The following is a 23,963-nucleotide window of genomic DNA, read 5'->3' on the forward strand; positions in this document are numbered from 1 at the left end:
CTTTGACATGGTTATTTTATATTTGTCTGAGATTCATGATTTTACTTCTTTGAAAACTATCCTTTAACACATAGCACCCCACTTGTCTAAACCACAGATATTGGAATCTATTTATATATTTATTGCCTTTTACTATGTTACATGTATTCAGCTAACACTTTTCAAGTCCATTATGTGCCACACTAAGTACTTTAAAAATTTAATATAACTGATGCTTACATGTTACTATGTACCAGACACCATTCTAAGCACTTTGCATTTATTAAGTCATTTCATCTTCATAACAAGCCTATGAGGTGCCACCGTTATTATCCTATTTTATGCCTGAAGAAACAGACTAAGTAACTTGACCAAGGTCACGCAGCCAGTAAGTGACAAAGTCGGGATTTGAACTCTGACTCCAGAGTGTGTGTTCTCAACTAACAGGCTGTGCTGCCTCTTGTAGATACTTCAAAAGATCTTCACTTAACTGTTTAGGCCTTGTCTCTGGAGATAAAGCAGAAGTTTTTTCATAGTAGAGACTGTACAGGGGTCACATTTATTTCTCCCATTCGGATCAGAACAACGCCAGCAAATACCACAGGTGGCATGCGTCCCATACACTATGGTTACGGTGCTCTGCCTTCCTCTCCACGTAGCTTTCATCTTTCTCCAAATCCTCCCTGTCTACTCCTCTTTCCTCTTGGCTCTGCTTATGCTGTGGGTATTAAAGGTCAAAAGAGAGAAGTTCTCTCATCATATCAGAGTGCTGTGGGAGCAGTGAGCCCTTAAAGAGAAGATACAACAGGGTGCAACAAACATGAAAGAGCTACCAAAGAATGTAAAATAACAGAGCAACAATACTTCTTTACCCATAAAACTGTCAAAGGTCAGGAGAAAACTGACCATATCTAGTGTTGGGAAAGATTCAGTATTCTACCAGGCACCCTGGTGAGAAGGAAAATTCTTAAAAGTGATGACCAGTAGGTAACAGAAACCTTAAAAGCATGCCTATCATTTAATCCAATTATTCTATTCTAGTAGTTTATGCTAAAGAAATCATTTAAATGTATGCAAAAAATTAATTTAATGAATATTCACCACAGCATTATATAATATTAAAAAATGCAAACCACCTAAATGTCCAACATGGAAGGAACTGATTAAATAAATTAGGCTACATCCAAACAATGGAAAACTATACAGTCATTATAATATCAAAAATTAGTTGATTATCAGGAAAATCTTCATAACATTTCAAATAAAAATCTAGATTTCAAAGCATTATCTACAGTATGAACGCTTTCTTGTAAAAGCACAGAGCTGCATATGTGAAAACAAAGATTAGAAAAAAATTGGTCACTCTTTTTTCAAAGGTGGGACTTGGGGTGATATTTTTCTCTACTACAACTATATTTTGTAAAATTTCAACAAGAAACATGTATTTTTCTTTAATAAATAAAACTGTAAAAACTTTTATTAGAAAAAACGCTGACCTCTTGAATTTGTTTTGCTCCCAGTAGAATAAACTGCAGTATTTTATTACTTCAAATAGAGTTAATATCACTTCATTTTAACTTACAGTCTACCTTAGGCTTCTGCCTCAGCCTTATCCACTCAGTTCATCAAAGGATAGTAAATATTACTGGATTCCTAACTGCTCTAAGGCATTTTGATCAGAGAAGCATTTGTTAATGTAAAGACCTAGAAGGAGCCAGCAGGGGCCCAGGGTTCTTAAGTTTTTAGCTAGGAAATTAAGTGGCTCCAAAGATCGCACGGACTATTTTGTTACAGATGGGATGTGAATACAAAAATGGGAGCATCTATATCTTTTCCTCTCTGTTTTGTCAGTAACATAACGGAAACACTTAACAACGCTGTCACTATTCCAAGTACATTAAAGAGGTTGGAAATTTGCGGAAATACAGTTTTGTTCTCTGCCTAAATAGACCTTCTTTCCCGCTGTTTACTCTTTGCCTTCAACAGGAGATCAATTCAAAATAACTCAGAAGATATTTATATTAAATCATTAAAGCAAATACACAATCCAACTTTAGATTCACAATCCTCTAGCTTCAGAATTTCTAGGTTTTCATGACCTGTGCCAAGACCGTCCTTAGCGTCTTGTATGTTTCTTCTATACAACCCCCTGTGGCTTTGTTTTAAAACATAAGTTGGCCTATGTATAAATTTGTTTTCTCAGAAAGAAGGACGAAGCAGTTAAAAACTCTGCCGTATTTTCATAATCCTTACTGAATTTTCACATTTGCAATTGTTTTTATTTTGAATCTTTTAGCCAGCCCCACATATTTTGGATACAAAATTCCAACATTTGTAATCTTGCTCACACAAGATGCATTTTCCCTCCTTCTGATGTCTGACAGAAAAGTCGAGATGCTTGGACACTCTACAGTAAGTAATTAAAGTGAACAATAAGCAAAGAGGGGATAATACGTGGCCTGGAGGAAGAACAGTACATAACTCAAAACTCCAGGTCACCTGGGATCAAAATGATCTACCCCGGTGTCAAGTCCTACAGACATTTAACATAGAGGGTCTTATGTACTTCCCAACCCAAGTTCATCTTGACAGATGAGGAAAATGAGGCTGAAAGAGGTTAGGAGTTTGCCTTAGGCCCAAATCTTATAAACACAGAAGCGAGGATGTAAACCCCAGGGCTTCCAACTCCTACTGCAGTGCTTTATATAGATAATGAGACATGGCACTGTTCTTACCTTAATTATTTTACTGTAAACGGCTCTGCTTCTTTTATCACTAAAAACAGAGTAAGCTTCCAGGTTCTAAGAGATAAAATTTTAATTACTCAGTAGTTTTTGTGTCTTATTTCCTTTCCCTAACTGGTAAAAAAAAATCAGTACATTTCAAGCATATGGAAAGAAATTGTTAAAGTGAAGTATAACTTCATAGTTATGGTGTATTTACTTACTTCAACACTTTTTATGCCTTTGGTAAGACTACTATTTGATAATAGGGAAGAAACACATATAAAATGATAGGCAATTCTGAGAAGAGCCACGAACTCCTTTAGCCAGCTCCACTTAATCTGGGTATGGTTCCAACATTTGCTCTCCTGCTTTCTCTCAGTGATGTGCTTCCCCTTCTTTAAAATACCTTTATCTCTTTATTGATATGTCAAATAAAGGGTAATTTAATACATCAAATAGTGGATAAGGTATTTCAGACTGAGAGAAAGCGTGTGAAATACATATTTGGATAAAAGGACAAAGTGAACCGGGCATCTGCAAAACAGGGTTCGCTTCATTATCTAGCTCAGGGCTGTCCAGTAGAGTTTTCTGTGACTGTAATATTCCATATCCGTGTGTCCAATACAGTAGTAACTAGCTACCTGTAGCTACTGAGCACCTGAGATGTGGCTTATGCGACCAAGTAACTAAATTTTAAATTTTATTTAATTTTAGCAAATTTAAATCAAAACCTAAATAGCCACACGTCTCACAGATGCTGTATTTGACAGTGTAGCTCAGGAGGACGCGGAGAATGCTGTGGCCTTGGGAAACTCATCATGATGCAGGTCTGAACCTCAACATTACTGTAACATCAACGTATTAGAGATTAGATTTAGGGAGTCAAACTCATGAGAAAGTTTACTCATAAATTATTATAATATGGAAAGCTAATCCACAGGTTACTATTACAGAAAGCTAACTTATAAGTTTCTTTAACATGGAAACCCAACTCACAAGTTATTAAAATATGTAAGCCAGAATGTCAACTTTTTAAACTACAGCAGCTGTTTTTCACTGGCTGCATATTAGAACCACCTAGGAGTTATGATAAAGAACTCAAGTTTGAATCCCATCTGCAGAGATTCTGAATGAAGCCCTGGCACTGTGTATTTGAAGAGCTCCTAGGGCCTGGTTTGGTGACATGACTTAAACCTTTAGTGGCTTCAGCTCTGTTAGCCTGGCTCACTCATCTTAACCAGCAGGTCAGGTCTGCCAAGTCTTTCTGATTTTCACGCACCTTCACATAAAGAATTTCTCTCCTGGACAAATGAGCAGGCCTGATAGTGTGGAGGCTGCCCTGGGTCAACTCTTAGGTAAAGAGTTGAGGCCCTCTGCTCCTTCTGGGGATTATTAAACCCTTTTATTGTAAGATCTCAAAGCCATTTGGACATTTCTACCCGATCAGTGCTTGAATGGACACTTTCATCATTGGCCTTAGGGGTTCCTAATCTCTATGCTTCACAATGGGCAACCCCACCTTTGTCTTTTTGACAATCCCTTCATTTGCTAAGATCAGACAACCTGAGCTGGATGGACCCACAACGAAGTGACTCTGTGACCTTATTCTCATATTTAAAATAGTATGATAAGTAATACCACTCACAATGATTATGATGATTAAGTGAGGTAAATAAACCTGAGTCACATATAACATTTAATGAGATTAGGTGGAGTTTAATGGCAAGAGAGTTGTGAGTTTTCTCTTTATCTACATGATTAAGAAAATTTCCAAGCACCAAAATTTAATTGAGCAAACTCAAAGTGGCTTTCATCTACTCTGAGGTTCTTGAAAAATATTTGCATAACTTTTATACTCACATTAAAAGAATGTATTTTCTTTCAAAGAAAATGTCTACCCCAATTACCCTGCACCTAATGCCTCCATAGTATGGATGAAAGGTTGAATGCTGACACTAAGAGATATGAAGGGTCAAGCCAGCCCGCTGAGCGCAAAAATTGTGCTACAAAAGCTATTACTTATGATATGTAATAAAATAGGTATGATTGTCAAAAGTGTGTAGCAAAGTTTTGGAAGTTATAAAATAACTTCACAGCAGATGAGATTCCCATCTCTCTGCATACTTAAGATTTGCATGCTCTGGAATGAAGATCTGCCATGATCTGTGAACCACAGGTCTCCCATTCCCATTCCTACATGGGCAAGTTACATAGTCTCTCTACGACTTACTTTCTTCATAAAGTGAGGATGTAGAGATGCTACTGCTGCCCTGCCCATCTCACCTTGGTCTACCTCAGAGGTCATCGCCAGATAATTTCTTAAAGGCCAAAGCCTTCTGCTCTCTGTCTGATGGCATTATCTGGCCACCAGGCTGTACTGTATCTACAAACAAGGCAGGCTAGAGGTTCTGGGGAGTTAAAACCCAAGGAGTGACCCTCAACAAATGAGGGATGGGAGTTACCAGCTAAATCCTGCAGCCACCTCAGCCTTCAGTGGGCCAGTTCTGAAGTGTTCTCCATACAGTTTCTCAGAGGGCCCCTCAGGGACTAAGTCCCAGTTGTCTGCAGCAGTAAATAACTTATTAACAAACTATTGCCTCATTTTACTTCTACTCCGCGCTTCCAGGATCATCTTCCAAATAACAATCTGCTCGCAAGTCTCCAAGTTGGTTTTTGGAGGAACACAGACCAAGACAGGGGATAATAACTGTATCCACTTCACAGGGCTGTTGTAAGAATTAAATTAGCTCATCCATGTACAGCCCACAGAAGAACGGCAGTCGTATGGTAAACACTGAATGTTTGTCCTGGTGGTGCTTCTGGTGGACCTCCTCTGCAGCAAATAAAATCCATGACAAATTTGTTTCTTAGATTATGGAATTTCTGTGTCAATGATAAGAAGCACTTGCATCACATAAAGAAAAATGCAGCTAGAAAGAGTAAAAAGTGAACAGAAAATTCAGCTGACCAGTGAGCCATTTGCCCTTACCCTTGTAAGGTATGACAAGATGAAATTATGCCGTCACCTAGCAATGGAGCACCACGACAGTGAATAGCAGAGCAAATGATATTCAATTGTGGGGCATTTGCTACTTGCTTTGGAACAGTTTTTAGTCAACATATTTGTCTTGTCCACATGTCCTCTATCAGATTTCATCAAAATTTATTTTTAGTTTTGGTTGGCTTTTTTAGTTACCAGCCTTCATTGAAATAGAGCATTGATATTTAATTTCACAGTTACACATGGTGTAGGACTTCATTTCCCAGTATATTTGTATGGCTTTTTTGTGTACAGATACTAACAGATTTTCTGTTTAATAGTACGTTAGTACCTCTTTTCTGATTAGTAAAATGTTATGGAATATCCAGAACTGAGGATTTCCTATTGAGAGTTTCCACTGAGAGGATACTGTATTGACAAGAACAAACCATGCTTTCCTGACAAATCCTTCTTACATATAAATAAATATATATGTATATATATACATATATAAAAATATATATATATATACATACACACACACACACACACATATCCAAAACAAAGTAATTGTAAAATGGTGATGCACTGGATACCCTTGCAAACATAACAGCAATTCTAACAGCAATAACAACACTTTTGCATTTGCAGAAGTACTGTCAATATAATCCAACTCCATCACAGTGCGATCCTTGGCTCTGGATAAACATGACTTAAAATCACAACCTAAATGGCCTCTATCTTAGGGAGTTCTTTCCAATACGTGAACACTTTTCCTCATGATATTAAACAATAATTACAAAATAAATACTAAGGAGTTGTGAATCGTTGACTCTTGAAAAGTCAACCTTCTAATATCTGGGCTTGGCTAATTCTTAGCACAAGATGTTAAGAGGAAACATATAAAATTAATATTACAGTTAACTATTTATATATATTTTAACTATTTATTTTACAAAATGAATGTCAAGGAGTTGTGAATCACTGAATCTTAGAGATCTGACCCTTTGATATTTGAGTTTGGCTAATTCTTAGCATAGGAATAAGAAGAAATTGACCTAAAAGTGCTGAAAGAAAATATAGTCTTACTGTAAGTTTTTTTTAACTATATATATATATGTATATATATATATATAATCACTAATATTATAACAAACATGAGGAGAAATATAAATAATAGCGAGACTAGAAACCTGCCATTCTAGTTTAATATTTGTGTTAGTTTATCATTTCAAATATAGAAAAGATCCACCCTTCCATGCAACCCATCTGTCTTGGAATTGCGTTATCCTGTTGATGGGTTCTATCACTGTTCCCTCACTTCAGCTGCAAACTAAAGGGGAAATGACCTCATTCAGAAATGCTTGCCAAGTAGTATTAGTTTGGACTGATTATATAAAAGTGACATCTTATCAGTGAGGTCACAAGTCTTCAATGTTGAACTTGGGTGTGACAAAGTGGAAGATTATTTGAAAAATTATTATCTTAGTGTTGTATATAGTTAACTATATGTTTACTCTATTTCTTATCTTTGTTCAGAATATTTCAACTTCCCCCACTGGATGAATTGGTGAGGAACAAAATGGATATCTGAATTAAATACTAGACATCCAAATAAAAGATTCGTTAAAATAAATGACAACAAATGAATGGTGCCTTGAACAGTGCCTGGCACATAAAGTAAGCTATCAATAAATGGTAGATACAAATAGCTACAGCAACTATAGTGCTCTTGGAAGCATCATAACTTTGCAGCATGCACTACTCGTCACTATAACCTTTGGATTTGGGGCGTGTACTAAGTATCATTGCTATAAAGCAAAACGGGGGAAATGATTTAATTACAATGCAACAGATATAAGAAAAGGAAAGATTTCTATTTTCTGGTACCTCTGATACTTCCTCTCTATACGTAATATGAGGACTAATCTAGAGAGAGTGGCAAATATTTTGTCTCAGACTTTGTTCAATTTCCCAAAAACTTACAAAAGGAGGTTGGAAAATAAAGGAGGGATAAACAAGGAAGCTAAAACTAATTGGATAGCACACAAAGAGAAGTGTACCTCTCTCACAAAACGTTTTTTGTTGTCTCTTAGTGTTAAAGTGTTTACCATGCCTATTGACCAAATTAGTATCTCAGGCAACTCAAATTTCCATCCTCACAAAGTACAGAGTTGTGACTAACAATGAAGTAAGAGGGCAGCAGAAAATAATTTAATGAGTGGTGTGTGTGCGTTACAAACCCACAAAATAACTATGTTTTACATTTAAGGGGCTCAAAACACCCATGTTTATTCCCTGACGCTAAAAAGCTGTGATTTTGATTCTTATTTATACTATTTTCCTATAAATCTTTAGACCCTTTAAAAATACTGTATACTCACTGTTCCAAAATGCTCATGAAGGGGGTTTTCAAAACAGCTCCCCAACTTCTATTATTGGTACTTCTTTGGTTCATTTGATACTATTTTACAAAGATAAATGGGGATTGATTTATCTAATCAAAAATCATCCCCAGAAAATAAAGTTTCTCCCATTCTCTATGGTATCACTTTTAAAATGATTAAGCATGGTTCAAATACACAATGTTATTTTAGTTAAAAGATTAAAATATTATGCCATGTAAATCCAGTAAACTCAAGGTTATGCTATGAAAGCAAACGTTTCCACAGAGAAGCTTCATGGAATGTTGACAATTCTAAATTTCCAAATTCCAGCTTGCTTTTTCTTCACCTTTTGCTTTACATGCTGAAACTGTACTACTATTCCAGTGCTTAGATGATTAAATGTTCTAAATCACTCCTGCTTTGACTTTCTGTAAATTTAAATTGTACAACCTTGGGAAGCGTTAGCACCACCATCTTTGATGTTAAGCATTGATGTTAAGGATAAGACAAATATATTAGGTGATTTCAAAAATAAAGCTCTACATCTGTGTAGTTCCTTGGAGTGCACGGAGCACATTCACTTTTAATCCAGTGGTGAGGAGAGGCAGCACCGAGACTGCAGGCAGCGGCCACGCACAGTGGTCGAGGCCAGTGGACAGCAGTGATGTGTACTAAACAGCAAGAAGAGTGGACAAAGTGGACACTAAGTGTGCACTTAGTGTGTTTTTGTCCACACTAAATGGACAAAAACAGAAATAGTGTCCAATTTTGCTGAACACTAAATGGGGAGGTGACCTGACCTGGGAAGGAAGATTTTACAGATGGCAGAATCCAACTGGAGCTCCTGGGGACATGCATTTTTATTCACAGAATGAAGTTTTAGACATTTGCTGTCTATTTCTTACTGTGCTAGGTACTCTCACCTGGAGTGTATGCAATCTGCCTAATACATGGGAAGGTAGATAAGCTCAAGACTCAGTTATCACTTTCCAGGAGATGAGCTGTAACTATCAATCTGTAGAAAGAAGACTAGCAGACTCTATGGATTATCCTTATCTAAACACTAACTGCTCCTACATAAATGCAGTTGGTTTTAAAACTTAATGAACCATATGGCTTTGTTCATATCTTCACCAATACTATCATCTAAAACACAGGGAATTTTTTAAAGCAATACTATCCTCTAGAAAACAGGAAGACAAATGTAATTGGTTTTCTAGAACCACAAAGTTCCCAGTTAATTGTATTAATTTTCTAAATATTAATGAGCAATGAGTTAGAGCTGTGAGGGTTCCACAGATATAAAGGCAATGTGTTGTCTTCAAGGAATTTAGAGTAGCATTGTTAAGACATAAATTTCATTGGGCAAAGTACTTTGCGGAAGTATAACTATAATTTTACTTTTTGCCTAAATAGACATCTAAAGGATAATTTAAGAAATAACTGCACAATTCAACTCTAGATTTTATTTACAAGATAACCAGATGAGCACATCATAAATATCTGATCAACTTCTCAAAAGAATGATTGAATAAATTTTCTTATTTTCAAGTAGTCAATTATGACTTATAGTAACAAGATGAACATAATTCCTATACTGGGAGATCCTCTGGAGATTGATCTATTTTATATGCTATTGTCATATAGTCTAAAATACATAAATTTGGGAGGGATGAATTGGGAGTTTGGGATTAGCAGATGCAAACTATTATGTACAGAATGGATAAACTATAAGGTCCTACTGTACAGCACAGGGAACTATGTTCAATATCCTGTGATAAACCATAATGGAAAAGAATATGAAAAAGAATGTGTGTATATACATATATATATACGTGTATAACTGAATCACTTTGCTGTACAGCAGAAATGAACACAACGTTGTAAATCAACTATACTTCAATAAAATAAATTTTAAAAAAATAATAAAATAAAATACATAAGTTTTATCGTGAGAAGTCTTTCAACCACTGGTGGTATCATTCTGACCGTGTTTTCTCTGGCATTTGAGGACCCTCACAACCTGTTACCACTCTAGGACTATGTTTTAGGTTGGGTGCATGCGTATCTTCTCAATCAGACAAAAAAACACGGTCTGAACTTTACTGGGAACCAACCCAGTGATCAATAAACACTTACTGGCTCCTCCTCATTAGGGAGGATGCCCACACCCTTGGTCTCCGGGTGTGCATCTCTGCCTTGCTTCTGTCCTAACTAAGCAAACTGTTCCTCTGCGTGCTCTCCCACCTGTTGTTGTGCTATGTCTCTAATAATAAAGTACATGCTTTTACAAAAAGAAAAAAACACTTATTAACTGAGACATCATATGACATTCTAATTTTTCTTTCCAATTTTCTTCTTTCACCCAAATCTAAAATAATGATTGTGCATATGACTTTCCAGGGACCCTCAGTGTTTTTATAGAAGCAAGAAATCTAACAGTTCAACAACATAGCATCTGCTAACAATCTCCCTGTAGTATTTTTACTGCCAGGATTCCTTCACTAGAATTTACAATGATTACAGACTTAACAAGTTTATTAAATTACATTGAAAAAAACTCTTTCCAGGTTAGAAGAATTAGTTGTTTTGTTGTTGTTTCAAACAACTTGCTCCTTCTTTATCCTCTTTTTGATATCTACCCAATGTTATCTTTTTAAAAATGAAAGTCTATAAAACATACTGATAAGTTATTCACCTTAGCCATTTTTCCTCAAGGGACTTTTAGCCTCCCTCCTAATGTTTCGAGAATGAGTAGAATCAACAAAGAAAGTGTGAGACCTTCGGGCTAGTGAGATATTTAACTTTCCTTCACATTCATTGATTATTTATTTTAAATATGAAAAGAAAAAAGCTTTACATAATTTACATGCAGCTTTTCATGGTAAATGTGTTTACAGTTAGGAGAAAACAAGCACAGAGTATACATGAATTTAATTACAGGCTTTAGTTAGTTCTGCTTATAGGATTGCCTTCATATTTAGGCACACAAGCTTTGAAAAGTGCTGAAGATACAGATAAGAGGCTGACCACGCTTCCTGTTTCCCCAGACAGTTCTTGTTAATGCATGTTGTGTCCTGTCTGGTTAGTGCCCACTATTACTCTCCAGAGTGTTTTGTTTGAAGGATAAATTTATGATCATCCTAGAGATAAGTCATATTAAAATTGTGTGAAAATAATATTGTGATCAAAAGATAGTTGAGGGCTTCCCTGGTGGCGCAGTGGTTGAGAGTCCGCCTGCCGATGCAGGGGACACGGGTTCGTGCCCCGGTCCAGGAAGATCCCACACGCCGCGGAGCGGCTGGGCCTGTGAGCCATGGCCGCTGAGCCTGCGCGTCCAGAGCCTGTGCTCCACAACGGGACAGGCCACAACAGTGAGAGGCCCGCGTACCGCAAAAAAAAAAAAAAAAAAAGATAGTTGAACTACCTCTAAATAAAGATCAATTTTTCAAAAGACTTTCAGAAAATTTTTTTTTCAATATTTTCAGTGTTGATCACTTGAATGTGTTACAAAGACATGTTCCAAAAATTCAGCATTGAATATGGAGTCATGACAATCACATCATTTAACTGGTTGAAAAGTCCCTGATTTCAAGCCATTACCAACTTTCATATATACACTTTCAAAGTTTTCGGAAATAAATAATTTTTTAAAATTCTCATTAAAAATGAGTCACTTAACAGGTCAATTTTATAAGATATTTGGAAAGATTTTTAGATTTTTGGAATCCTCTAGCAAAGTCAACAGTTGCATTAGAGTCTCAGAAAAAGAAGTGGTGTTCCATTATCTTAAACGAGGTAACCTTTTTTGTCTGTGTGCTATGGACCATTTTGGACCACTTTTGAAGCCTATGAACCCCTACTGATAAATGTATTTTTTAAACGTATAAAATAAAATACTTAGTATTACAATGGAAACCAATTATATTAGAATACAACTATCAAAAAATCAAAATATATTTAAAAAAGCAAACATAAAGTAATAAATAAGCTTCTTCATTTACTCATTAAATAATATTATTGAAAAGCAGGTCTAATAACTGCCATAATTACCAAGTAGTGATGAGCATAAATGATACTTTGAGGTTATATGCAATACCCATAGTGTGATCTGAAAAGTCACAAGTTCTGCTCATGCTACTGTGGTTTATCAACTACATTCACAATTGGAGAAAATTTTCACAAAGAAATTGGTGAAAATGAAGCTGCAATTTTTTTCCCAACCAAGTTCATGAGCTCTTTGAATTCTATTGTTACAGTACAACATTAAGAAAGCCTAGAGGTCACACTTGTTTATCATAAGTCCATAGTTAATTCATCAAACAACTACCTACCCTTGTAATCAGGCCACAAAAGAACATTTCTGAAAACTGAATGCTTTTTAACAACAACAACAACAAAAAAGGCTTTCACTCAAAATTCAGTTCAGATCAATTGCGAGTGACAGCTGTCCATCATAATGCAGTATAAATTGAATGTACTGAATGGAAACAAAGTCGGTGTTTTCTAGGATTTTTTAGAAACCAAAAACAAAGAGCCCCTAAAACACAGACATAGCATTTCATATTAAACAGTATGTCCCTTATCCCTATCACTGATATTTTAAAATCAAAGTTACATCTTTACAAATTTTTTTCTTGAGGTTTGCATTTTCTCATTTTAATTTAACAGCATAATATAGTCAGCGACTATTTAAGCTTTTCTTTCTCAGAACTTTGAATGATATCCAATAAGCAAAGACATCAAAAATACATATGCACAGTTAAGGCTCTCGGCCTCAGTGATTTTGTTGCCTAGAACAGACTACAAATGACTGGTAATTAAACAAAGCCATTGCCTGAGAGACAAGGTTGAATCACAGATCACTGGAATCTAAAGGGACCAGAGAAGCCACTTTGTCTAACCCTCACTTTACAAATGATGAACCAGAGACAATGAGAGTTTGAGGGACTTTCCAAGATGACCATGGAGAAGCTAGCCCGACAGTTAATGCAACACTCCCTCTAGCTCCCTACAAGGGCAACCTGTGTCCCTGGCTCCACTTCTATCAAAGTATTGCTATTGAGACAAGAGGTTATAATCAATTAGAAATACATCTTATTTATAGATTTTTGCTCCCAAATATGAGAATTAGATGACTTAAATGGAGATCACATCTGCAGAACAGAGGTCTTTAAAAAATATTAAAAGATCAAGAATGTGCTCTAAATAGTTTCAAGGTCTAATGTATTAGTAATGTTAGTCTGACTTCTGAAAACCCAGGTTTCAATAGTCATCCCTTATTTTATTTTTTCAAATGGCCTTTTTTTCCCTAATTATAAAAGGAATACACATCCATTATAATAAATTTTGAAAACACAAAGACAAATGAAGAAGAAAATAACAAGAAGCCATATCCCCAGAGTCAAAGCCATATATTGGTAGTGTTGGTAATATTTCAGCATATTTCTTTCCAGATATAAATGTATATATGAATATATAGCTATATAATGTAAACTTACATATTAAGATAATACTGTACCTAAAATTTTATAGCCTGCCTTTTCTCTTAGCATTGTACCGTGATCATCTTCCCATTGAATTAAAATTATTTCTAAAACTTCATTAATGTGAAAGTCTGTGTTTGGTGGTTATTAAAGTAATAAAGTTTAAAGACATTATAATCAATAAAATGATCTCATTATATAATTTTCAATTGCTGGATTATGTAGGCTAGCATCGGATCAGGTAACTCTAATGCATTAAATTGCTCTAAATAAAAAATATTAAAAACATATGTTTACAGGATTGTCTTTAGAAAAATTTAAGTGCCCAATGGCTAAAATCATTGGGGGGAAAATGCATAATATCCCAGGAAATTAGAGAAAGGAAAACTCAGAGATACCTCCTGCTACTATTACATGTGGGAAGATTCAAAAAGGTACTACAACAGGAAATCCTGACAGTGCTCTGTAAAGTCATGAAGGAACACAGTGCTTGGTCAAGGAAGCAGCAATTGGTACAAACATTTAGTGCCTGGCTCATGCAGGAATTCAATAAATATTTGTTGAATGAATAAATGGGAATCAATTTACCAACATGTATCTAGACACCTGAATATGATTATACCCTTTGACTGATAATCTTACTTAAGGGAATATATACCATATATACACTTGGTCACAACTAAATGTCCGGGACTTGTATGTTGATTAAGTAAATGACAGAGGTATAAAGAGCCATACAGACAATTCATACGGATTTAACAACTATACGAAAATTATGTCTTGCCTATACTGTAATTCTTAGTTTTAAATGATTGAAATATTTAAAATATTGGTGTATTTAATCTCTTGGTATAAGATTTTATTTCATTCTTTTAATGAAATAATTGTTAATTTTAAAATTGAAGAAAATCACTGCGTTAAAAAAAATTTGAGAAGCCCAGATGAAAAAACTATTATGTTTCTTCCAAAATATTTTCTTATAGTCAATCTCAAAGGTTTTGCCCACCTATTTGTCCTTGAATATCACAGAAGACAGGCACAAGACTTCCTTTGATAGTCATCCCAATGGTGGGAGAAAACAGTCGTGATGCTCTCTTTTCCTAGTACCATGACTTAGAAAACTCTGATACTTCCTCTTACCTAACCTTAGCCTAAGTATTAGAGAAGTTATTAAATCTAACACACACACTAACACACACAAAACTTAGAGTGGCAAGCTTTTAGAAACCAACACAACTCAATACCTCTATAAGCTCTGATGGTTCATGCCCTTCTTCCACCACAATTAGATGAGATCTTCCTTTCCTTTCATTGTCCCGAATGCCAATGGCAACCTGGCTGGCCTTCAGACGCTCATATTTGTTGCAAGAGGATCCACACCACTGGTAAATTTCCTAAAAGAAAAAGACAGATCTTTTGACCCCAGGAATACGTGGAGGACATTCAGCCCTGGTGTAATACACACTGTGATTAATTAGGAGAAAAACAAAAAGGTCTAAAAAATTAAATTAAATTGATCTATTGTTGAGGTATATATAATTTTATATATTTAATTTATACCTCATTCTGTATCCTGTTGCTTTCAGTTAGCATTATAAAGTAAGCATTTTTAAACATGGAAAATATAAATATATACCTCAGCGTTCTCTGTGTATATAATCCACTAAGTACAATTTATAAAAGTAAATTTATATAAATTATTTAATTTTAGAATAATAAATCTAACATATTTCAGATAGTCAAGAATCTGTTATAGTAGGAATATGCTCTTGATGATCATAAAACATGACCTATCTCTTTTGTAAAGCAATTTAACAATTCTTATCAAGAATCATAAAAAGAGTTAAAACTCTGACCCAGTAATATCACTATCTGGAATTTATTTTAATAAGTTATTCATAAAGAAGAGAAAACAACACATGTACAAGGGTTTTTACTGATGTGATTATATTAGTGAGGCATTGGAAAGACATTAAATGTTCAACAATAGGATTACAGTTATATAAATTATGATATATAGAAAAAATACTTAAACATCAAAATTATACTTTAACAGAAATTTAGAAAAATAGAAACAGCAGTTTGGTATATTGTAAATTATATACATTAGTTGCCACTTAGATTAAAATATATATTTTAGACTTAGGTACAGTGTTCAGAAAGTATACAGTAACATGTAAAATAACAATAAAATGTCATTTTCTCCATGAAATGTGGTTTAACAAAAGAAAGAAAGAAATGTAATGGTACCCAGGCCTGGTAGGATGTGGGAGTGGGTATTATCACACACTATTTGGGTGGTAGATACTGACACAGGCTTTTTTTGAGGGCACTTTGGTGTCATACCAAAAAATTGTATATGCTTTTAAAATCAGGAAATTCAGTTTCTAGGAATCTATTTTATAGAACTATTCAAACACGGGATGCAAAAACAAAGAAACAAACAAAACAAACACAAATGCCCATCAACAGGGAGATGGCCATATAAATGTCATTATGTGGATACTGACTATTCTTCAGTGGTTAGAAATTGAGGACAATGTTTAAACATCAATGTTAAAAATATCCAGGTATATCATAAATAACATAAAGCTGCAGAATAATATAGCTCCATTAAAGTACAGAAACAAAAATATAAGCTCTGTTTCTGCCTTTGCAGAAAAAGATTTTTAAAGATACACAGTATCTTTAATACATGGGAAGGGGCATGTATTTGCATAAAGCAAGCCTTCAGTTTTTGCTGTATCTAAATCAGTGTTTTTTCCTTTTCTTTTTTAAATGTCACTCACATTTATTAGCTGCCTATTAGGAGCTAGATGTTGGGAATAAAGAGATGAATGAGCGAAAACTAGCAAGGAGAGACTGACATGTAGACAACTAATGCTAATAATACATTTGCACTACACTTAGTTTTCAAAACGTTTCCACACATACTTCCTGTAGTCAATCCAGAGAGGGGGTTGCTTTGTGGTTATTGCTTTGTGGTTAAGTACAATATAAAGGAGACAGACTTCAGCAGCCACTTTCTATGTGGCTTTATGTTTGCAATTTTTAAAAGAGGAAATAAATTAATAATAGCAAATAAAAGGGCACCCCAAAATTCAGAGAGACAGGCTCTTTTCTCTAATCACAAGACATTTCCAGTCCAGAGTCATTTCTCCATTCAAAAATAGTTCACTGATTACCTGAAATTGGGCAGGATCCCTCTCCCTGGGGGCACAAGGCCGGTGACAGTCTCTCTGTCCCCTTAAACTGGCCTCCCACTCCCATGATCCTGCTTCACCTCTTCCACATTCCTCTTCAAGAATAAAATATGTCTTAGGAATTCAAGCCTTTATAAGAAGTAAAAGAAAAAGAGACTGTGCTTTGCAATTCCTTTCATTTTAGAATCTAATTTAGTTACTCAACATTGTTAAGGGGTGTTCCTTTTCTGTTTTTCAAAGAATTGCATGCCGCTATCGTTTCCGCTCTAACCTCTTTTCTATACCTGGGTATCTGAACGTGAGGCTCACATTTGAATACCAGGCCCAGATGAACAGTTACAAAGAGTGAAAATAAATGGTTCCCAATGAACAATTAGCCAACGTCTAATCACTGAGCATTAAAATCAGGTGGAGGAGTAAGGTGGTGATTATTTTTTTTAAAAAATGGATACCTCAGCCTACCCTTAGGGACTCTCAGGTGTGTTCTGGGCAGCCGCATTTATTGAATGCTCCTCAGATGATTCTAAGCATTAAACCAAGGCTGAGAACCTCTGCTGGTCCCCAGGAGCACGTTGTACCAGGCGGGTGTTACAGGAAATCTGTAATTTCTAGTTACCCAATGCAGTCAAGCAGGCTACTCTGCCAGTACACTTAGGCTCTTAGCTTAGGTTCCTTTTCTACCTTATTCCATGATATTTTGCAAATGATTCTTTTCTTAGTAGACCTGAGAAAGCAAACTTCCAATTTTTACATAACAGTGAAATATAGGAAGTGGATCAGAAGTGAGCTCTCTAGATATCTCAGGCTTGTAAACAATTTTCATTACTGATTTGCTCTGTATTTTTATATTCATCTAATAGATGTTTATATTCTCCCTACCTTAGTTGTATAAATGGCCTCTCATCCACTTCAAAGAGATTATAGAAAATCACACTAAATTTTTTTTTAACATCTTTATTGGGGTATATAATTGCTTTACAACGGTGTGTTAGTTTCTGCTTTATAACAAAGTGAATCAGCTATACATCTACATATATCCCCATATCCCCTCCCTCTTGCGTCTCCCTCCCACCCTCTCTATCCCACCCATCTAGGTGGTCACAAAGCACTGAGCTGATCTCCCTGTGCTATGCAGCTGCTTCCCACTAGCTATCTATTTTACATTTGGTAGTGTATATATGTCCATGCCACTCTCTCACTTCGTCCCAGCTTACCCTTCCCCCTCCCCGTGTCCTCAAGTCCATTCTCTATGTCTGCGTCTCTTTCCTGTCCTACCCCTCAGTTCTTCAGAACCTTTTCTTTTTTTTTTTTTAGATGCCATATATATGTGTGCATACGATATTTGTTTTTCTCTTTCTGACTTACTTCACTCTGTATGACAGACACTAGGTCCATGCACCTCACTACAAATAACTCAGTTTCATTTCTTTTTATGGCTAATATTCCATTGTATATATGTGCCACATCTTCTTTATCCATTCATCTGTCTATGGACACTTAGGTTGCTTCCATGTCCTGGCTACTGTAAACAGAGCTGCAATGAACATTGTGGTACATGACTCTTTTTGAATTATGGCTTTCTCAGGGTATGTGCCCAGTAGTGGGATTGCTGAGTCGTATGGTAGTTCTATTTTTAGTTTTTTAAGGAACCTCCATACTGTTCTCCATAGTGGCTGTATCAATTTACATTCCCACCAACAGTGCAAGAGGGTTCCTTTTTCTACACACCCTCTCCAGCATTTATTGTTTGTAGATTTTTTGATGATGGCCATTCTGACTGGTGTGAGGTGATACCTCATTTTAGTTTTGATTTGCATTTCTCTAATGATGAGTGAAAATCACACTAAATTTTATTAGTATCTATAAAGCATTAAGGAAGTCTGGTAAAATGTGTTTAAAAAGAATTATAGCTAATGATAATTTTCTAAATATAATTATTATTTAACATAGAATTTTACAATATTCTTTGGATCCCAAAACATTTTCCATGATATTACTTTGGGTTGGGAGTTTTATGTGCAGTATCAATTCACAGATAAATTTAGTTGTAGAAAATATTCCTCACCATTGCTTAGAGACCAGTTTCAACCTTTAAAATAGCAAAAACATATCTAGGAAATACTCATAAAAATAATAAAACTTTTAATAGTGAAGTTTTCCTTTTAACTCAAAGATGACTAAATCACTAAAGAAAGTGTTACCAAAAAGTTTTTTTACTGAGCATGAAAATGAATGTTTTGTGTTATGCTTACTCTTTCATTACTTTCACCTTATTTTGTGCTATTTCTATAAGTGACATATTATCTTATTTACTAGACTTAATTTTCAGTGGCTAACTCAGACAAGAAATACAATAAAAGGTGGATTTTAATTTTAAATTGCTAAAAGCCAAAACTGTTTAAAAAATTAATTGAAAAACCCTTTTCATTCAATGCTAATTAATTTTTTATACAAATATAGTTTGTTCAATAATGGTAGCAGTACATTAAAACATGTTTTAAATTTTAAACAGAATTTGAGCAATTCACTAAATTTGAGCAATTTATATTCCACCACGTGTAGATGATGTGTTTAAGACATCTTATTGTAACAGAGCTGTACAGTGATGAGATGAATGTGTGTAGTACTATTAATAAACTGTGTTAGCCCAACACTTACTCTATTCAGAGGTAGTTGGTTAAGACTATTCACCACTCCGGGCACAAGGAAACTTTGTACTCAATCGGCCCCATGCTTGAAAAACTCTTCTATAATGCAACTTCACCTTTTTTTTAGAGGGCATGGGCTGAAAAAAAGAAATTCTGCATAGAGCTAGAAGATGTCTGAATTGATATGATAGGTTGATATGTATTATTACAACCAGAAAAAGTTTTCATTATATTTAAATTGTTTTATTTGTAATACTTTAATGGGATTTAGATGAAAAACCTTTTGTAAATCTGATTTAAGTGTACTAGACACTGAAAATTGTAGAGCAAACATGGTTTCAGAGGCAACTATTTTTACCTTGTAAGATCCTAAGGGATTTAACAACTCAACACTAAATGTTATATTTGGGGACGGAGGGAAGGATATAAAAACTCCCTGTAAATATGGAAATATCCATTCAATTTAGAATGAAGTCTACTTAAATTTTGGCTGAAATTTGCTGACATGCATTTTGCCCACGGACATCCTCTAGTAGAAGTTTGTGAAACTATAATTAACTCAATGTACAAACTATTAAAGGAAAACAAAATCACTCTGGATAGTTCGAAAAGGAAAAAATAAGGGAGTAAAGAGAAACTGTTACTGGCAATTAGTTCGGACCACCAGTAACAAGAAATAAAAACAAGTGAGTGATATTCATAGAAACAACCACACTGGGGGCAGACCTAGAGGTTTCTAAAATTTCCTTTAAACTACATGGTCAGAGTTAACAAGTCAAACATCAAAGTGCAGCCAAACCTCATTTGGGGACAGGAAATAAGAGCAGAAATAAAACAATGGTCAATGATGCCCTTGAAGGGCGGCAAGATTAAAGGAGACCCCCAAACAGCCATGTGATGGTGACTCATAACATGGGCAAATAATTCAGATGGAACTGCTACTCTTTTGTCCTTTTCTAAGTTTTTTACTCTAAATACATCTAAAAGTTTATAAAATGGGTGGGGGCAGACTTCTTTCTCTCCCTTGCTTCTACTGGCTTTATTTTTCCTGTGTTTAGTTTTCCCTTAGATCTAGTTAACCAAATATAGAAGTTCATTCAGATACCCCTCTAGGCTGGAGAGTCTCCAAGAACTGCTTAACAGCCACTATGGAGAACAGTATGGAAGTTCCTTAAAAAACTAAAAATAGAACTACCATATGACCCAGCAGTCCCACTACTGGGCATATACCCTGAGAAAACCATAATTCAAAAAGAGTCATGTACCACAATGTTCATTGCAGCTCTATTTACAATAGCCAGGACATGGAAGCAACCTAAGTGTCCATCAACAGATGAATGGATAAAAAAGATGTGGCACATATATACAATGGAACATTACTCATCAATAAAAAGAAACGAAATTGAGTTATTTGTAGTGAGGTGGATGGACCTAGAGTCTGTCATACAGAGTGAAGTAAGTCAGAAAGAGAAAAACAAATACCGTATGTTAACACATATATACGGCATCTAAAAAAAAAAAAAGGTTCTGAAGAACCTAGGGGCAGGACAGGAATAAAGAGGCAGATGTAGAGAATGAACTTGAGGACATGGGGAGGGGGAAGGGTAAGCTGGGATGAAGTGAGAGAGTGGCATGGACATATATACACTACCAAACGTAAAATAGATAGCTAGTGGGAAGCAGCTGCATAGCACAGGGAGATCAGCTCAGTGCTTTGTATCCACCTAGAGATAGGGATAGGGAGGGCGGGAGGGAGATGCAAGAGGGTGGATATATGGGGATATATGTATATGTATAGCTGATTCACTTTGTTATAAAGCAGAAACTAACACACCATTGTAAAGCAATTATACTCCAATAATGGGGTGTGTGTATATGTATGGCTGATTCCCTTTGTTGTAGGGCAGAGGCTAGCACACCATTGTGGAGCAATTGTACTCCAATAAAGATGTTTAAAAAAAAATGTTAAAAAAATGATAATGTCTTCTGCAATACTTCTAGGACCTACCTTTTTTTTCTTAACTTTAAAACATTACTTTTTTTAGTTTTTGATAAACAAATGTTTATTTATATTCTATTTTATTGCTGTTTAAAGCCAAGCCAACTCAATATCCTTCAATGACATGTATACATGTTCTAAAAAACATCTCTGACTGAAGGATGTAAGTTGGATGCAGAGGGTGTGGATGGTTACTGAAGGCAGGGCGACCAGAAAGGAAGGAGTTATATGTGAGGTAGGACAAAGCAGTGGTGATGGAGAAGAGGAGAAGAATACAGGGATTTATAAGGTTAAAGCCTACAGGGTCGGTCAACCATGCCTTTGGATGGGTACTAGAGGACCGGGAATGGGGGAAATGACTTGGACAATTCTAGCTTGGCTGCGGCAGTGATGCCATTTACTGGGACCAGGTGACAGCTTTTGGAGCATTCTTTTTGTAGCAAGAGAAGGTGAAATTGGGTTCTCTGTACTAGTCAAAGTATTTGGCAAATCATATATATTTATTTATCAAAAATAATTTCTTCCAGCCACAGAAGTAGGTGACTGAACTATTTTTAACTGACTTATTGGTTCTTCGAACATATGATTGTGAATTTCCCAGCACCATTAGACATTTCCCATATTGAAACGGGGACGTTCACTGTACAATATAATAATCTGGGGGTGGAGCTTAAAAAGAACCTACACCAGGACTTCCCTGGCGGTCCAGTGGTTAAGACTCCACACTTCCAATGCAGGGGGCATGGGTTCAATCCCTGGTTGGGGAACTAAGATCCTACATGCCTCACAGCCTGGGCAAAAAAAAAAAAAAAAAAAAAAACACTCTACACCAAAGGCCCGTCCCAAAACCTTAAAATCAGAATCTTCAGGAGTCAAATCATAGGCATCAGTATTTTTAAAACCTCTTCTAAATGATGCCAGTGTGAAACCATGATCGAGAATTAAAATATAACTCCTAATACCTTGAGAGCCGTCTTTCCTAGGGCCCTCATCCATTCTCCAGTTACAGCCTGTGTGTAGCTCCATTCCAGCACTTCTCACATTCTACCTGGTCATACTCTGACTTGTGTATGTGTCTGTGTCTCTCACCACTTCATGGTACCTGGAGGCCAAAGGCTATCTGGTTTTCATCTTTACACTCCAAGCACCCAGCATACACTAAGCACACACTAAATGCCATTCATCCATACTTTTATTGCAGGGTAAATTTCAGAGACTTAAAGTTAGGTTTATCTTTCCCATTATCTTTTTTTTGTGGCCTGAAGGCTCTCTCCAGTAAATCTAGTGGGATGCATTACTTTGGAGTAAGGACAAATTTATCCAGAACAAAGAAGATATTGCTCAGCTTTCAGTTTTAAAATAAGCCTTCTTAAGTCATAGTAGAGACAAAAGTCTGAAAGACAACATAGTTTTAATTTAAAAGAACCTTGATTTTCTTAGAGTTAAGTGTCCTGCAGGGGAGGAGTGAGGATGTGGTCTAGAAAGTTGGTTTTGCATATCGAGAGCCACAGTCTTGGCCTCAGGGGCCAGAGTGTATTGCAGAAACCACGGAGAAGGCAACAGTGTGAAATGGTATAAGACTAGTTTGTCTGATCCAAGAAAAGTAGGTGATTACAAGGGAACCAGGAAACTTGATCAGGTGCAATCAATTTTTGAGAAGAGCTCGGTAAATGTCTACTCCTACTTATCTCTCATACATTCATCCATGATCCCAAGCATTAGAGTAGAAACAACTCTGGGCAGTGTCCAGGCAGTTGGACCAATGGGTACTGGTAACCATTTGGATACACTGTCCCCACAACTCCAGTGTGGCATGGGAAAAACTAAGTAGAGTTCCCGAGAGCAGATGCAATAGTGGCTGATAGAACCAGAAAGGGTCTTGCAGTGGATATGTGGGCATCTCAGAAGACCAAAGTGAGGTCATGAATATTTTCTAGCAAGTGTTTTAGGACAGATGCCAAAGCCCAGAGCTCAAGATTCAATGAAATAGTGATGCCTCAATGAAGCTTAGAGAGGAGGGAGGCTGAAGACTGCAAACCAGACTCATGCTTCCATTCTCAACCTTGTCCCCTATCCCAGGCAATAATATTACATAGTCATCCTCTGGGATGGGGAAGGGGGTGGGTGGGATAATCTGATTTTCTTTAATGACAAACAAAATTCACCTTAATAAGTCAAGACACTTTTAACCTTCCTGTGGAAATAGAAGGTTGACAATAAAGCAAGGTTGAGCTACAGACTGAAAAAAAATTTGCATCTCTATACACATGACTGTATTTGAGACTGTGTGCTTTAAGCTGGACAGATAGACATTTGTTGAAATGTTTGTTGAGTGACTGTAAGTTCTGGGCCATAGACTAGGAACAAAGAGAGTGAGTGAGGCTGGTAAGTGAATGCGCAGGCAGTGTGGAAAGTGCTGAGAGGCAAGTCTCCGCATGGTGATAGGAAAGTTAAGAGCGTGCCCAACTCTACAAGGTGTGACATGGGACAGGACAAGGGGGAGAGGGGAATTAGTGAACACATTATGAAGAAGGCACGTCTGAGTTGAATTTGAG

At 36.0% G+C, this 23,963-nt stretch overlaps 1 protein-coding gene across 2 annotated transcripts in view; it reads right to left on the reverse strand.

Moving 5' to 3' along the window:
• The window catches only part of SCIN (scinderin), a gene marked incomplete at both ends in the record, with an annotated part of 86,889 nt that overhangs the window by 38,682 nt on the left and 24,244 nt on the right, over positions 1-23,963 (reverse strand). For both annotated transcript variants that reach the window (XM_079711035.1, XM_079711034.1), the window contains one exon: positions 14,803-14,952. In XM_079711035.1, coding sequence (XP_079567161.1) covers positions 14,803-14,952 — 150 coding nt within the window. The remainder of the gene's footprint in view (positions 1-14,802; positions 14,953-23,963) is intronic.

Source organism: Hyperoodon ampullatus (genome assembly GCF_949752795.1).
Source record: "Hyperoodon ampullatus genome assembly, chromosome: 9".
In the NCBI taxonomy this organism is placed as follows: domain Eukaryota; kingdom Metazoa; phylum Chordata; class Mammalia; order Artiodactyla; family Ziphiidae; genus Hyperoodon; species Hyperoodon ampullatus.